This window comes from Gorilla gorilla, chromosome 12, assembly GCF_029281585.2.
Source record: "Gorilla gorilla gorilla isolate KB3781 chromosome 12, NHGRI_mGorGor1-v2.1_pri, whole genome shotgun sequence".
Taxonomy (NCBI): domain Eukaryota; kingdom Metazoa; phylum Chordata; class Mammalia; order Primates; family Hominidae; genus Gorilla; species Gorilla gorilla.
Window position 1 is genome coordinate 37,266,855 of NC_073236.2, and position 12,787 is coordinate 37,279,641.

General features: G+C 36.8%; 1 protein-coding gene across 12 annotated transcripts in view; it reads right to left on the reverse strand.

Moving 5' to 3' along the window:
* REV1 (REV1 DNA directed polymerase) overlaps nucleotides 1-12,787 on the reverse strand; it is an 88,520-nt gene that overhangs the window by 21,972 nt on the left and 53,761 nt on the right. For 4 of the 12 annotated variants that reach the window (XM_031008353.3, XM_055378444.2, XM_055378448.2 and 1 more), the window contains 4 exons: nucleotides 11,438-11,554; nucleotides 6,931-7,039; nucleotides 1,871-1,978; nucleotides 1,231-1,359 (listed from right to left, as the gene is read on the reverse strand). In XM_031008353.3, coding sequence (XP_030864213.1) covers nucleotides 1,231-1,359; nucleotides 1,871-1,978; nucleotides 6,931-7,039; nucleotides 11,438-11,554 — 463 coding nt within the window. Of the gene's footprint in view, nucleotides 1-1,230; nucleotides 1,360-1,851; nucleotides 1,979-6,930; nucleotides 7,040-8,841; nucleotides 9,005-11,437; nucleotides 11,555-12,787 lie in introns of those variants that run through there. The other 8 variants (XM_055378446.2, XM_031008348.3, XM_055378449.2 and 5 more) reach the window with 5 other exon arrangements.

Consider the following 12,787-nt stretch of genomic DNA (forward strand, 5'->3'; position numbering starts at 1 on the left):
TGACCTCAGTCACCCATCCCTATCTAGCCCTCGTTTGGATGCTACCACTGACTTCCTCCTTTCAAAGAGGATTTAAAGCATGTTCCACTTGACAATACCAACATTCCTGTATTTGGGATTTATTTATTTAGTTACCCAACTTATAACTGGAAAGTTAATTAGTGTGTTCTCTTTAATAGAATAGCTATAATAAGTGGCTTATCATTCAGCACTTACTCCTACATAATGACGCCAGGAAATAATCAGTTCCTTCACATTTTCTCTCTCTCCTACTAAAGCAAGCTCCCACAAGGGCAAGGATTAGATATTCCTTTCTGGACTAGCAGCATCTAGCAGTCACCTGTACTTAGCAGATACTGGTGTTCAAATCAACGCATAAAAAGGAAGAGGCAGAGGTGAAAACAGAGGCAAGAAGTCTATCTCTTGGAACATTAATACCGCCCAGGAGTTGACAAACCTTGGCCTAACATCCAGTAAATGCATTTTTACTGGAACTACGCCAAGCCCATTCATACACATTCCCCGTGGCTGCTTTCCATTCACAACGCAGAACTGAGAACTTCTGTTGAGTGACAGAAACGTTATCTGGCTCCCTTCAGAAAACTGTGCTGACCCCTGGTTTACAGCATAATAGGCTGGTTATACTTCTAACAAATCTGAGTTCTGAGTTAATATGAAATATATCTACACTTTTAAATATTTTTAAAATTAATCACCTTTTCTCAAGCCAACTCAACCATTTTGAAACTATTATTAAAGACCCACTTTTATGAAAACTAACTTTTGGCATATCCAATGATTTTAAGAAGATAAAGGTTTTAAAGTGTCTCCACTTGTTATCAACCCATCAGTTCTAATTTTGAACAAAACTATAATTAAAATGAAATAAAAGAGAATAACCAGGTTAAAAAATTCCATCCTTCATCTATCTGGCTCCATGGGAAGAAAACCAGAACCACAGACTAGAAGTAATATAAGCGAATAATCAGATCTTACATCAACCAAGGAAGCACATGAACAATTTTGGCAATACAAAACTATCCTTTGAGATTGAGCTACCTGGAAATTGCCCAAAGAAAGGTCTCAAACTGGGATGCTGAGGAGTGGTTCCTGGAAGATAAAATTCTAACAAAAGTGATCCTGACAATCCTAAAGACAACTTGAACTGTCTTTACTATTAGCTAAAAGAAGGAAAACACAGACACAAAATGACAGTTTGATACACTGTACCTTGCCAATGTTTCATACAATGTTTGTGCGACTTCCTTATATGCATGAAAATCGTATGGAACAGCTTGAAGATTAGGACATAGTTGTTTAGCATGCCCAAAAAACATTCCGTTCTTAATGCCAAGTTGCCTAGAGAGAGAACAAAACACAATGGAGGTTATTCTAGGAAGTTTTAAACTCAAATATTTATCAAATATGTTGATATCTCCCCATGCCACTAATTTATAATTTCCACTTAACTCCATTCTCATTAGGGATTAAAGATAGGCATTAAAATTTACAGCCTTGTTTTCCCCCAAAAGTCACAACTGTCTGAATAGTGTAAATGACACATGTAGATGTGCCAACTATGTCATTAAAATACCAGGTTTGGCTCTTGTATCTGAAGCTTTCTCCTAAAACTCATACCTCTGGCCCCTTTGCAGAGATGCCAGCATGCCATATGCTGGTGATATCACAACCACCACAGAGCAGGAATATGCTGTCAAAAAGAGGTTTTCTTCCCCTAATACAAGGCACAGTTTGGCCAGGGTTCATCCCCCAAAGACAAAGAATATAAACAAAAGAACTACACAAAACAGTGCTATGTGACAAACAAACAAAATGTACTCATCCTATTACCACCCAATTCCCAATTGACCAATTCCATGCTCCTGAAGTGGCTCCACAGTGGTTGAGATGCCAACAGCATTGTACATGGTAGGACATCACTCTGGGCAGGAGCCAGGGTTCCAGAACTTTGAGGGACCTAATTGAAAATGGTAAATTTTAAATCTGTGTGTCTCAATGCCCCACATTACCTTTGACATTTGGAGCATTCACCACAAAACTATAATTATGGAATTATACATAATTAGTAAAATTCTATTTTATCACTCTGTAAAGAATCAAGAAAAAAAATTATAGTAAAAACAAGCAAAATAATAAAGCAATGTTTCACTAAATTACATATTATATAATAGGATAATGGTTATTCTATATATCTGTTCAATAAATATTTACTATACAGCATGGAGACGTGCCCTGTTTTAAGAAACATATATACAAACAGTTGCCAATTACTCATAGGCCTCTGGCACCCTCCCAACATCCAGACCATGAGAGCCAAGAAGAAAGAGTCCTCCAAGTTACTCAGCAGTAGATGCAAAATCACATGCATTTTTATGTTTATAAAAATAGTAATATTATAAATGGTCTCAGTGCTAAGTCCCTAGTAGATAAGAAATACCTAAGAGGAAGGAAAATGACAGAGTTGTAAAGAAAACAATTCTTGATGTGTCGAGGACTTAGCGAGGTGCTGGGTATAGGATGGCAAATAAAGCAAACTCCATGACCTCCGTGGGGACAACCTTGCACTTGCCTAGAAAAGGATGACCTATGGTCAACAGGCTTTGTCCACTAACGAAGAAAGTAGATACCTAACAGTTTAGACATATATGTAGAAACATAAAATAGTTTAGAAACGTTATCAGAAACAAAGCAGAAAAAAGGTCTAGTGTTGAAAAGGGTAAATTTCAGGTAATAATTATGCCAGATATATAGATCCAGCATGTAAAAGCTGAGTTTACAAATTAAAGATAACTTATTTTTAAAAAATGTGTTTATAAGGCCGGGCACAGTGGCTCATGCCTGTAATCCCAGCACTTTGGGAGGCCGAGGCAGGCAGATCACCTGAGAGGGGGAGTTCAAGACCACCCTGACCAACATGGAGAAACCCCGTCTCTACTAAAAATTAAAAATTAGCCAGAAGTGGTGGCGCATGCCTGTAATCCCAGCTATTCGGGAGGCTGAGGCAGGATAATCGCTTGAACCTGGAGGGTGGAGGTTGCAGTGAGCCGAGATCGCCCCATTACACTCCAGCCTGGGCAACAAGAGCGAAACTCCATCTCAAAAAAAAAAAAAAACCCAAATACGTTTACAGTCCAGGCGCGGTGGTACACATCTGTAATCCCAGCACTCTGGGAGGCCGAGGTGGATGGATCACCTGAGGTCAGGAGTTGAGACCAGCCTGGCCAACATGGTGAAACCCTGTCTCTATTAAAAATACAAAAAAATTAGCCGGGCATGGTGGCACACTCCTGCAATCCCAGCTACTCAGGAGGCTAAGGCAGGAGAATCGCTTGAACCTGGGAGGTGGAGGTTGCAGCGAGCCAAGATCGTGCCATTGCACCTCAGCCTGGGCAACAAGAGCGAAATTCTATCTCAAAAAAAAAAAAAATTGTTTATAATGCCTGTAAATATCATGTTCTTATATTTACAATATTTTCATTTTCAAAACATTAATTTACACAAAGATTTTCCGAAGCACATTACTTAGTAAAATATAGTACATCTACTTATGTACTCATGTAAAATGTACCCAGAGAAAACTGTTTAAGAGCCATTAGACACTATAAGGAAGTTACAAACAAAAAAGGAAAACCTTTTTCCTTTGGTTTGCCTTAGGTTTGCCATACTAAGGGAAGCCAAATACCTTGAGTTGATGGCTGGGAAATGAGCTTTGTTCCATAGAAAATAAATGAGTAAAGACAATTACAAAAAAGTCCAAAGTGTCTCTTCATTACCGTGACTCATCTATTACAACTAAAATCCCATACAGGATAAATTACCAAAACTTCGTTAAGTGTATGCTGCAAAAACAGTTTATTCCTACATTTAAAGCATAGAGGACATATTCTGTCTGGCAATATGCTTTGTTCAGACAGTTGTATTTGGTGTTGGATTCAACAATATTAAAAAATTTCTGGCCGGGTGCGGTGGCTCACTCCTGTAATCCCAGCACTTTGGGAGGCCAAGGCGAGCGGGTCACAAGGTCAGGAGTTCAAGACCAGCCTGGCCAACATGGTGAAACCCCATCTCTACTAAAAATACAAAAATTAGCCAGGCGTGGTGGCGGGAGCAGTAATCCCAGCTACTCGGGAGGCTGAGGCAGGAGAACGGCTTCAACCTGGGAGGCAGGGGTTGCAGTGAGCCGAGATAGCACCACTGCACTCCAGCCTGGGCAAAAGAGCAAGACTTCATCTCTGGGGGAAAAAAATTGCCATCAAACCACTGTCACTGTCCATTCTACATACTAAAATACATCCATAAAGTAAGAAAGGTAGTGGGTCCTTACAAAAGCACAAGAAAATGGGGTTTAGAAATTATTTGACTTTAAAGATCTGTGATTCTAGGATATCTGTGTATCATACCTATTCATGTACAATCTACCTTCTCACTGATTCCATATAAAGTTTGCTCTCTACTGTAAGTATAGGCCAACTACTAACAGCAGTGCAAACTGTGACCCACATATACACATTCTACTTTGTATTTCTACCATTTCATATTCACATTCTATCCTTTGCTGGCCCCATTATTAAGCTATGTATAGTGAAAACTCACCAGTGCATCAAACTGAGCAGATCATCCCCACAATCTAGTCCCCACTCCAAACTCAGAAACATTTCTCTTACGCAAATTGTTAAAAAAATTTTCCTCAGATAAGGAAAATATAACCCGTTGGATGGCCACAAAACAAGTATCCAGAAACTATTTTCTAGAAACTTTCACTAGGAATAGCCTTCTAGAAAACAGAAAATCACAATTAAGGGACAAAAATCTTACGGCTGCATTTTTTTTTTCTTCAAGTTAAATTCATTTTCATCACTTTATGCATCTTCTTAAACATCTGCACTTAAGTGGCACTTGAATGGCTCACTATATAGTATTCTGTCCTCATATAGTCACCCCAATTATTTTGCAAGGCATGAAGCTTGACCAAATTTATAAAGGTAAATTTATATTTACCGTGGGTAAATATAAATGCACCATCCAAACACCCAACAGAAGCCTAGTGCCTACACACAATTGTGGCTCCTGGAATCCAAAGCCACCAGAGCTGGTGACACTTTCACCTGGAGGCAGCCCTGCTCCCCAGCCAGCATTCATCTTGGTGGGGACTGGTATGAAGGTATAAAGGGAGACCCTGCAGAGGCAGCCTAGCAAGGGTAAACGGAGCTCGCATTTTACCAACTAGCGAAATTCAAGGACTGGGAATATTTCTGGGCTTCATCACACCCTCCAGATACTGCACATAACTGTCTAGCCATCTGAAGTCCAGGCCACCATTCATTAACTTAGTAGGGAAAAAGAGACTAGCCTACTGAGCACAACATAAACTCAGCTCTAGAGTGCCTGTGCTCATAAAAAGCAGTATAACAATTCAAAACGTATTTGTATTTGACTTAATTATCATTTAAAGTAAGTTTCAATTCCTTGGCCACAGCATCAAGTGACAATGAAAACCATTAAAACATAATTCTGTTAATGAGAAAGGCAAAGTTAGCCGGGGAGGAAAAGTTTGGCATGTCATGAATGGAAAACAGTTTAAAATATAAGCATGCACGTTTGAACTTAATGCTTTTTAACTTAAATATACTTTAAATAAAATAATTAGCAAATTTAAAAAAAACTATTATGATTAGACGATGCTGAGCTCAAATATTTTTTCTTCAGATTAGATGCCTGAATAGCCACAACTCTGAATCAAGACTAAAAAGATGTAACTAGGCCAGGCGCAGTGGCTCACGCCTGTAATCCCAGCACTTTGGGAGGCTGAGGCGGATGGATCACGAGGTCAGTTAGCCATCCTGGCTAACACAGTGAAACCCTGCCTCTACTAAAAAAATACAAAAAAATTAGCCGGGCATGGTGGCGAGCGCCTGTAGTCCCAGCTACTCGGGAGGCTGAGGCAGGAGAATGGCATGAACCTGGGAGGTGGAGCTTGCAGTGAGCCAAGATGGTGCCACTGCACTCCAGCCTGGGCAACAGAGTGAAACTCCGTCTCAAAAAAAAAAAAAAAAAGATGTAACTGATCTAAGACTCTGTTTCGTTTTGAAATTATTGAATACTTTAACACTTGCCAGCAATGTGTAAGGGCTTGCTGTGTGATATAGGTAAAAATGTCTGTGTTTGGTTGACAGGGGAAAAAAAAATGAAGACTTCTCTTTTTAATTATTACTCCCTCTACTTTTACAACTATTCCAATTATTTCAAAACAATTTTTTAAATTATGAGGAATATATATATATGTGTGTGTGTGTGTGTTTCTTCCTATACTGAAACAGCCAATTATAATTATGGTTTCAGATCACTGTAAGATAAAGACCTATACAAAAAGTTGGTGCTAACAAGTTGACAACACTCTTACCACTTTTAAGTGAAGAGATATTAAGAATGCCAATAATTCAATTATTTACTTATAATTGAATAGGCAAATGGGTTTTAACACTAAAAAAACTGAGTATCAGGAAGTATGGATTACAAGATATTTTTCTTAGCAATAAAAACAAAAGATTAGAGGAAATAAATATTAAAGTCCTCTTCCATTAAAAAAAAATCTAATTCTTTTATTTCACTCTTCAAAAGACAGTAAAAATGATGATCCTCAATTTCTTTTGGTTCCTACTATATGACCTATTGGTTCTCATCAGGGAACTAGTAAGCTGTTTGTTTAAAGTTGTCTAGCACTGGTGGGGGGCTGTGGGGGGCATAAATGAAATGATTAAGGCTAAAACCTCATAACACGTCTGTAACATTTAAATCACTGGCCTGACTGGCATGTCTGAATCCACTTCAAAAGATTATAGTTCAAAAAATTATATAAAAATAATTAACCAAATTATTCATTAAGAATTATAACACACAACTTCTACATACCTGGCCTCATAACTACAAGATGCAATTTCAGCCCTTGACAAAACAGAATCAATTCCATTTGCTTGTGCAGAATCTGGATTCTCCCACAATGATGAATCTGGTATATCTGCTTTAAAAATAAAAAAAAATTAATGGTTATAAGTTATAAACTGATTTTCCCTAACTTTTTCAAGAAATTTGTTTTCCATTACTTTCATATAAAAATGTTTAGTAAATTCCAAATACAGTTATCTCTATTGGTATTATCTCCTTATCTAATAAAAGAAAACTCTAAAATGGTTCGCTTCCATTATATTCTTCATCAGCAGATAAAAACTTATAATAAATTCAAAGTGTCCTGGGAGGTTTTTTTTTTTTTTAAATACACCAGAAGATAAATATAAAATATCCTATAACACACAGTCCCTGGAGGTGGACATGGATGAGAAGTGATCAGGGAGATGAACTCCCTCCTATAACCTTAAAAGGACTGTACAGCTCTCAGTAGTGGGGAAAAGTTAATGAAAAATATAAATTTCTCTGAATATTCTTTGCTGTTTCCTAAAAGAACTATCTGTAAAACTTAAAGCTAACTAACGGGTACAACAAACATGAAATTCCTACCATCTATCTGATCAAACAATAATTTAGTAGGTCACAAACCATGAAGAGGTTTCATCCTAAATTCAAGCTTTTTCTTTTGTACACATGTCACATTATCCCCCGCTACAGGTAATTGTGTTTTGGTTTAATAATGCATGTTCAATTAAAAACATTCAAGTGTGATCAGAGTATCGATGCTTTAGAGAACACAACTGGAGCCTAGTGTGGCTTACCAACATCTCTTAATATCCAAACCAAATTTACAACTTTACACAAGAAAACAAAACCACACACTCTGGAGAGCCTACTGGCTGCATGCCACTTTACTTCCTTTGCCACCTTTAGCTTCACTAGTAATTGAGAAATAAATTAAAACACAATTTCATCATAGGTCTCTTGGGATACTACTATTAGGTTCCAGGAAGAGTATGCTGTAAAAAAAAAAAAAAATCACATTCTAAAACCACAACCTCAGCCACATCTCTACTATTATAAACAAAAGTACCATTAGTAAAACAAACCCAAAATATATCACTTCAGCTATTCCAGACAAATCTATTTTGAGTGCACTGTAACAATACATAACTAAGAAACCGAGCATTTCTCTTTTGTTTATTTCAGACTTACTGTTCTGTGAAGTCAGCCACGTTAATGCACCACCAGGAAAACTGGCAAAGTCTCTGGCTTCATGGGCTTAAACAACTCTTCCTGGTTTGACCAGTAATCATCAGCATCTCTCATCTAACTATGCAACCCATACAAGCATTTCTGGATTTCGGCAACCATATATACACAGCATAAATGCAAATCAAACTGACTGACATCTCAGTGGGGTCAAATCCTACTTGCTTCAAAACAGCAGAGTGTGTAATGTGAGCTATAGTTTCTAACATATGAATAACGTATGCTAGCTATACTATTACAAATTAAAGACAGAATCCCAAGCAGATTACCCAGTGTTTCTGGAGGGTTTTAAAAGGCTAAATATAAATTTTAATAGTCCATTCATCTAAGCTGAAAAACTGTAAGAATTTCAGGACTGTCAGTATCACATTTCAACAGAGGGTGCTACTAGACCCCAAAAAAAGGAGTGCTGAAGCTTGAACAGCCACAACCAACTGTCTTTCCAAGGTGTAACCATGAGTTATGCCTTACAAGTTGGAGAATTACCTGACTTTGGTATCTGAAGGGCTAGTTATCTAAGATATTGTCTTGAAAATAACAGAAAACTTATGCTTGAGGAGAGAACAGTCTCTGTGGTCCATGCGCCCCCAGTGCCCTGGCCTGAGAGGCAGCACCATCATGTTCCTCTCCATTGGGCTGGCTGACCTGTTCCACAGTGCAGCAGAGTGCGTGGGTCCCTCCACGAGCGGAGTGAGTTGCTTCATGTGAGATTCAGGGAAATGCAGGGACACACTGTCCTCACTGGAGGGCAAAGTAGAGAACTGCTCATCAAAACTTGACAAACTAGACGGGCACATGGAGAATGTGGAGGAACGGTTGGAGAAATCAGAGGCCAGGACCCAAGTCTGTGAAAAAGAAATCGCTGAGAATAAATCTATGACTAATACGATTTTTAAAACTGTTGTTCTTTAGAATGAAAACTGAAGTTGTCGATGGGATAGAAAACATCTGTATCCTGGAAATCCAGGAAGGGGTAAAAGGCCCCAATCATGAAATTTGGAGCATAAATTGTTCCAAACAATGAGATCATCAATGAGAAGTGTGACTACTGAGTACTGCTCAGGAAGCAGCCTCCAAAAGAAGTCATGGATGGATGAGATACCCTGGTTGCACGGGGCTAATTAAAGAGTTTTTGGATACGACAACTAAGAAACTAAAGTTTCAAAAAGGACTAAGGATGCTATTTGTCCTAATACTTTGTCTAGACATATAAGCCAAACATTAGAACTGATTTTTTTTTTTTTCAAAGCTAGTGCACAGAAGCCAAAGATTCTAATTCCTAAACCGATCCTCAATATTTTTATATTTGGTGCCATGTCTGATAATGACCCAGAGAAAGAAAGATCAGGGAATAACAAGCAAAGAGGAACAAAAGCACTGAAAAAAGTTCTGAGCACAAGCTTAGTTGTAATCAAACTTTATAATAAAGGATAATCTATTCATTTTATATGTAGCAAATATTCTGGTGAGCTCCTAATACGTGAAAAGGCTTAGGATATAAAAGTAAATGACATCAAGTTAAAGTAAGAGTATAAAAAACAAACTGTCATATAATCTTTTTTTAGTGACGGGACAATCTCCTTTTGACAATTTTCAATGGCAAGTGAAATTTAAATATTTCTCCTAATATTACCTTCTGGTTTACCACCCACATTTAGATGTGAAGGGGATGTGATTATAGAAGGTCATTAAAATGTTATAAAAATTAGGTGACTAAACTGATGAAGATAAGTAACCAATGACAGTACTGTGTTAATAAACCATTTATAGTAAGATTGTAACAGAAGAAAAGACAAAAGAGGACTAGCTCTCTGCTACTCCTAAGGAATGTGAGCTTGTCAAGGTCAAAATTTTAAATGTAGGCTGCCGATAAAAGGACGTGTGTAACAAGACTACCTACCAGAGAGACTCTGAGCACTGAAGATGCTACTGCAAGTATATATATGGTGGTTTTTCTTCTTTCAGCATTCTTTAGTATTTCATAAATGCCTAATATATGACAAGTATTGTGTACTTCCTTAAGCTATTTCTTATTTTCTAGAACTTAAGATTTCATCTGTTTAACAGCACACAGAAAATACAAAAAGAAAAACCAACCTACCACAAAAACCATACTACCAATACCTAAGAAACTACCTATACCATAATACAACTAAATCTCAACAAGTTCAGTAACAGCTACTCCACATCTACTCATGACACACAAAATTCTAGAATCTCAAAAATCTCTGAAAGATTTAAAGACCAAGAAAACCTTTATACAACTTGGAAATAAATGTACACACAAAGCATAAATATGTATCTGCAATTATGTTATTTCATACTTAAGACCACATAAACAGATGATCAAAACCAACAAAAAGACTATAATCCCAAAAAAGGTCCTCAGAGATGTTCGCTGGCTTTCCTTTTGCCTTAATTTCATTGGAGTCATTGTGACAAGCCCAACATTTTATAACTGACAAGGGCACTGAAATAACTGCAATAAAACTAAACTGCATGCATTTCACTGTATATCTAACTTCTGACTACTTTCTGGGTAATATATTTCTGAGAAACTAATTTAAAAAATTCTCTTTGGCTTTGCAAAACAACCATGAGAAAACTAATCAGTTATCAAAAACAATTTAATTTCTAAGAAAACATTTCTCAGTGAATTTACTCAGGGGAAAAAAGCAATAGACACATGAAAATCTTAATAAGTATTATGACTAGTACAACTTATGATTTTGCTTATTAATATCCAAAATTAAAAAGTCAAGAGAGGCAACAAGGTTATTTCTCAAAACAAATAGGTTCACTAAAGCATATGGAGAATGATTACTGGTGTTTACTTTAAATTCCAATAAATTACAAGTTCTACTGTTTGTTACTCTACTTCCTCATACAAATCTTGAGCAACACAAACTTTAACATTCTTACTGTGATACAATAACCAAATGACCAGTAATTAACTCTCACAATAGAAAGAGGCTTCTTTAAATTCTGCCCATGATTTTTATCCCCAGTCTAACTTTATACAAAGCAAATCAATCATATCTTGTAAAACATTCTTCACTCTCTACTTCAGGAAAATATCACCCTCCAATTCAACAAAACCTAACAGTGACATCCTTAAAACCCCTGAATGAAAAAGCTAATTGCTACAACTCTGCTCTCATTTCTATAACAACCATGCCAATAGCAAAATCCAGAAGCCATCCACAGGAGCACTAAGACTTCAAAGAGAGCTCATTTGTACCTGCTTTGCCTTTCAGGATTTTATTCTGGTAATACTGCCACTCCAGCTGGGGGTTAGCGCCAGGACGTAAAGGTGCCCTTCCTGTGCCTCTGTTACTTGTAACAGCCACTGGTTTTCCTGTGAGGAAAGTATTAAATTATTTCTGTATGTGGTACAGGAATGTTAACAACATGTAAGCAAAAATTTTTCAAAGGATTTTAAAAACATGCCTTTTTTTTCTTTAGCTTTACTTAGACATTAATCCTTAAAGAAGCTAATACTTTAAAGATTATCAATCACCATGTAAATGTCATTTAAGTTTCTTAGCACCTCCAGAAAAGCCAATTATTTGTGACCATTTTGATACATTTATTCAACCTGAAAGCAGCAGTCAACTCAGCCTTTCATGGTTTTTGTTTGATTTTGTACTGTAGGAAACAGGCAACTCAAGAGTCTAGATTCAGACTTAAGCAGTGGGGAAAGAAAAACTAAATTTTTTTTTTTGTATTTCTAGAGTTAACATCTATACTTATCTCTCAATTTTACAGCAACAGAAACTAAATACATATGCATAGGAATCACAATCTGACCTACCACATTATCAAACATGAGCATACAGCCCCTCAATTTTTGCTTTAGTATAAACTTACTTTCCTGTATCATTTCCTTTTGTATGCATGTTAAGTTACAAGATTACTATAAATTTGTAAAGCAATAGCAGGGATAAATATATATTTACTTAATGCATTATTTTGAGGACCAAGAAATAAAATCAACAATGCATTAAAAAGTTACTCTATGAAAATCAATTATTTAACATTCTAAAAACTCCTTTCAGAGCTGAGGAACTACTACTACCCATGACAAAAATAAAGTCCTGGTTTTAACACAGCAGCTTCTGTGCCACAGTGATTCCTTATTTAAGGGAAGAATTGATTCTCAGAAGAAAACACTAAGTTATCTCTTTCAGACAGAGGTAAACACTGAAAAACCCAGAATGTATGCTTTTTAAAGTACTGACTAGTTCACAAATATCTGCAATTTCACTAAGACAAAGACTGTCCAGACGACTTAACACATTTTAGCAATATTCAATAATGCAAAACTATCCTACAATCAAAAAGTTGGGATGTTCATGGGCATCAGGACAGTTAATCAAGTTATTTGCTCAAGAGAAAGCATAGTGACCCAAGTCTCAAAGACAAGAGCCACCATAAAATTTCCATTCATTAACAAGGAATAAATACAGATAAAAATTTAGAAAATGCCCAATACAGATCCTGCCTACATTAGTCTTCGATGACATATCCTTCAGCTGAAGATGAATATTCTTCCCTGAAGATCCCTATAGGGAGAAAGAAAAACTCTAAT